Source organism: Kryptolebias marmoratus, linkage group LG22, assembly GCF_001649575.2.
Source record: "Kryptolebias marmoratus isolate JLee-2015 linkage group LG22, ASM164957v2, whole genome shotgun sequence".
Lineage (NCBI taxonomy): Eukaryota > Metazoa > Chordata > Actinopteri > Cyprinodontiformes > Rivulidae > Kryptolebias > Kryptolebias marmoratus.
Genome location: NC_051451.1, coordinates 29,272,570 through 29,276,513, shown reverse-complemented (window position 1 = coordinate 29,276,513; position 3,944 = coordinate 29,272,570). Strand labels below are relative to the sequence as shown.

The 3,944-nt window shown below is 43.2% G+C and overlaps 1 protein-coding gene across 4 annotated transcripts in view; it reads left to right on the top strand.

Moving 5' to 3' along the window:
• The window catches only part of LOC108246561 (inositol polyphosphate-5-phosphatase A), a 171,753-nt gene that overhangs the window by 33,841 nt on the left and 133,968 nt on the right, over positions 1–3,944 (top strand). For all 4 annotated transcript variants that reach the window (XR_005232672.1, XM_037973684.1, XM_037973683.1 and 1 more), the window contains exon 2: positions 1,804–1,845. Coding sequence is in view for 2 of the 4 variants with exons in the window: in XM_037973684.1 (XP_037829612.1) it covers positions 1,804–1,845 (42 nt within the window). In the remaining 2 variants the exon portion in view is untranslated. The remainder of the gene's footprint in view (positions 1–1,803; positions 1,846–3,944) is intronic.

The window sequence follows — 3,944 nt, the reverse complement described above, 5'->3', positions numbered from 1 at the left end:
GGTTGGACCTGGGTTCAGGCCCCTGGTTGGTTCTGTGTTCAGGCCCCCGGTTGGACCTGGGTTCAGGCCCCTGGTTGGTTCTGTGTTCAGGCCCCTGGTTGGACCTGGGTTCAGGCCCCTGGTTGGTTCTGTGTTCAGGCCCCTGGTTGGTCCTGGGTTCAAGTCTCTGGTTGGACCCTCAGCCTTCAGGTATTGTTAAAGAGATCTGTGTTGTCAGTGAGATTCGTCTGGTTAAATAAAAGCTAATAAATAAATAAATATATGAATGGATGGATGACTGCGTGAGAAGGACCTTTATTTTGAAGGTGGAAAGTTGCAGCAGAGCTTTTAGGTTTGTTTCATCAACAGAGAATAACTTCAGTAAATTCAGACTGAATGATGACGTGTCTGTGGTGTAAATGGTCTCTGCAGGGTCTGCAGGGTCTGCATGGTCTGCAGGGTCTGCATGGTCTGCAGGCTCTTAGTTTCTCTGTAAAACACGCCGAGGCCTCCCTGCTCTGTGTGATTGACCCTGATAGGTTGTGGAGAGTTTTGAGCAGCACCATCTGTTGTGAGGTTGTGGTGGTTTTACAGAATATCACATGCTGGTCATTTCTCTGGGCCTGAACTCATTTTAAATGTACCGAGGAATGTAAAAAACTGCCGTGTGATCTTCCTAATTTAACAGAACAGAGGCTCCATTCAGTTTATCCTCTAAGCAGAGTTCAAAGGTCACCATGCAAGCTGATACGACGGTGCATTAATGCACAGCGAACACTTAACTCGGAGCAACATGTGACTCAGCTGATATGTTGTCTGTTTACTGAGGTCAGAGAAAAGTTGTGTTCAGATCATTTAAAGTGTTTTATCTTCATTAGAAAACTATTTACTGGCTTCTTATCCACATTCAGAGTAAACTTTGTTCAGCTTATTTATTTTTTAGTTACCAGTGGCAGAAAGTCCTGTAGTATTGCTCATATTATTATGGGATATATAAAATAAGTTCTCATAGGACTGAAGAGCTTCCTGCCTGCTACCATCCATGGAAACAGCACCTACTTTTACTTTATAGTTGCTCTTTGTTACAAATACCACCGCAGCCTGCAAACCTCCTGTGTATTCTAATTATAGACTGGTTGTGTCCCCCTACACACACACACACACACACACACACACACCAGACGTAGTTATCAACATTGGGAGATCTCTCCTTAAATGGTCGACTGCCAAAGGCCTCGTCTCTGTTTCCACAGCACAAACTTTAAATGAAGTCCAGGTCTGGGAAAAGCCTTTTAAAGCAGGGGGGTGGAGGGGTGTGTGTGTGTGTGTGTGTGTGTGTGTGTGTAGGGGGGGGGCAGAGAATATCAGACCCAGGCAGCAAAACGAGGACAGAAAACAAAAAGATGCTGAGAGGTTCATTAAGGTCCTGAACACGCAGCTTTATGAGCCTCAAACACATCCAGACTGAAGCAACTCCAGCAGATGGATTTAGGAAAAGATTATTAAAACAAATTATGATCCTCCCCATGCAGTATATATAATCTAATGAACTGATGCTTTAAAAGTTTGTTAGAAAAGATGAATTCAGTGTTGATGAAGAACAATCAGTGCAGATGGATCTGTCTCTTTAAACACAGAACAGGTCCTTTTCTTTCTTAATGAGTTCAGATCGTGTGTGTCTGGGTCACATGATGCTAACATGGGAAAAAAGCGACACATTTAGTTCTTTAACGAGTTAAAAGTGTTGATGAACTCATTCTGTGACTCTTTTCTTAGTGTTTTATTTTATTTGAGGATTTGACTGTTTGTGTTTTCTCTTCACAGCCTGAAAATCTACAGAAAACATGGCTGCGGGAGTTTTACCAGGTAAGAACCGCTCTGAGTCAACGCAACAAACTGTCCGTCAACAGGATCACTGATGGGGGGGGGAGTAGGATGAAGGAGGATGAGGACGAGGAGGAGGAGGAGCGAGCTGGGATCTGGTGCATCTGATGAGGAGGATGAGGAGTGTGAAGGGGTGAGGAGCGTGAGGGGGATGAAGGAGGGTGAGGGGGGTGAGGAGGAGGGTGTTGGGGGGTGAGGAGGATGAAGGAGGATGAGGAGGAGGGCGAAGGAGTGAGCTGGGATCTGGTGCATCTGATGAGGAGGAGGAGGAGGGTGTTGGGTGAGGAGGAGGGTGAGGAGGATGAGGAGGAGTGAGCTGGGATCTGGTGCATCTGATGAGGAGAACTCGTTCCTCACGGTTCTGGTTGGTTTAAGATCTGCAGCAGCTGCCGCAGCTGTTCCTGTCTGATAACCAGACTCAGCTCAGGAGTTTAACACTTTATTCATTTCTGTCGGTTTTCTCTTGTCGTTTATTTGCATCAAGTTTCGCTCAAACTAATAAATTCCAGCAGAGAAACTTTTTAGTTTTGGAGTTTCTGAAACTCTTTGACTCTCGGCCTGTTGGAGGTTATTTATTGTTCAGATTAGATGAATAAAACCAGGAAATATGTTCTTTAATTTGCTGAAGGACCTGCTGCCTCACTGTCAGCAGTGGTTTGTTTTCCTGTTGCTGCTTGTTGGTTTAAAACAAGTTAAAATCTAATATTTGTTTTTTTTTCCTGTTTCCCTGAACTCTTATCAAACCCTGACCTTAAACTCTGAGTTTTCACCACTGAACAAAGTTCTGGTTTTAGTTGAATAAGTTTAATCCTGTTTTAGAAACATGTCTGAAGCCATTTTGAGGTACCAGTGAAGCTTTTATTTGACTGATATTTTACTTCTAAAACCCTCAGTTTGTTTTAAACAACCTTAAACTCTGAAGCAAATGTTATCAGAAATATTGTTGCCACTTTTTGACGCTGTGTTCTTCAGCTGTGGAGGGATCTGAGTATGTTTCTGTAGCTGCTGCAGACGGATGAATTTAAACTTTATTTCCAGGCTGTAGATGAAGCAGAGTTAGATCACGTGTTTCTTCCTCATCATCGTGTTTGTGGGGCTCGGTGTTCTTACCGCCTTACTTTCTCTCTCTAATGTGATGTGACAAACAGGCGGCTGAGCTCAGTCATGTTTCATATCTTACCTTTTCATCTGCAGAGGAACCCCTGACTAACCACATTTCTTTCCACTGGGTTAGGGGAAGTGAGACAGCCAGAAACCCTCTGAAAGTCACACACACTTTATTACTACAGTCGCTGTTTGAGGACACTTTACAAGATGGAGTTTAACTGGAACAATTAGTTTCCTTCAGAAATCTTCATTCTGAAAGGCTTCTGCTTCCTGTTTGAGAGTCCACAGAGGGCTGATTATCAGCAGGAACTCAGAAGAATAAAAGCATAAATTAGATGAATTTATATTCATAATAACATGTTTGTAAAGAAAGAAATAATAAACATATCTGCTAACAGGGTTTAATATTTGAATAAAACCCGTATTTGCACCTAAAACACGTTGATTTGGTCAGAATGAAATTATCAGCTGATAGAAGCTGTTTTTAAAGGGATAGTTCAGACATTTTAAAGTGAGTTTCTGTGAAAAGCTCTCTGAATGACCTCAGACCACATCTACATCACTCCACATATTTTATTCAACTTTTCTTTATGGAAATCTGGAAACAAACTTGTTGTGATGCGTGACTCGTCACAGAAATCAGGCCAACACTTTACTGCAGCGTTTGTCAAAGTCCAGACCCAGTCCACAGGTTCGGTTCCATTACACTGAAATAATCAGGTTTGATGAAATAAAGAGTGCTGTGGCTCCTTTAAGAGTGCGCACAAAGAGAGAGAGTGCACGGGGTGAGACAGCCTGTGTCTGTGTGCTCAGGTGAGACAGGAAGTTAGCTGTAAAAAGGCTGAACTTCAAGCAGTAAATCTGCCGTAAAAACTGTAACTCTGAGTCCGTTCTGCCCCTGGAAGGAAGAAAGGGTTAGCCTCGATGCTAGCTGCAGCTGTCTGTGGCTAAAGCTTCCTCTGCCCTGGAAGGAA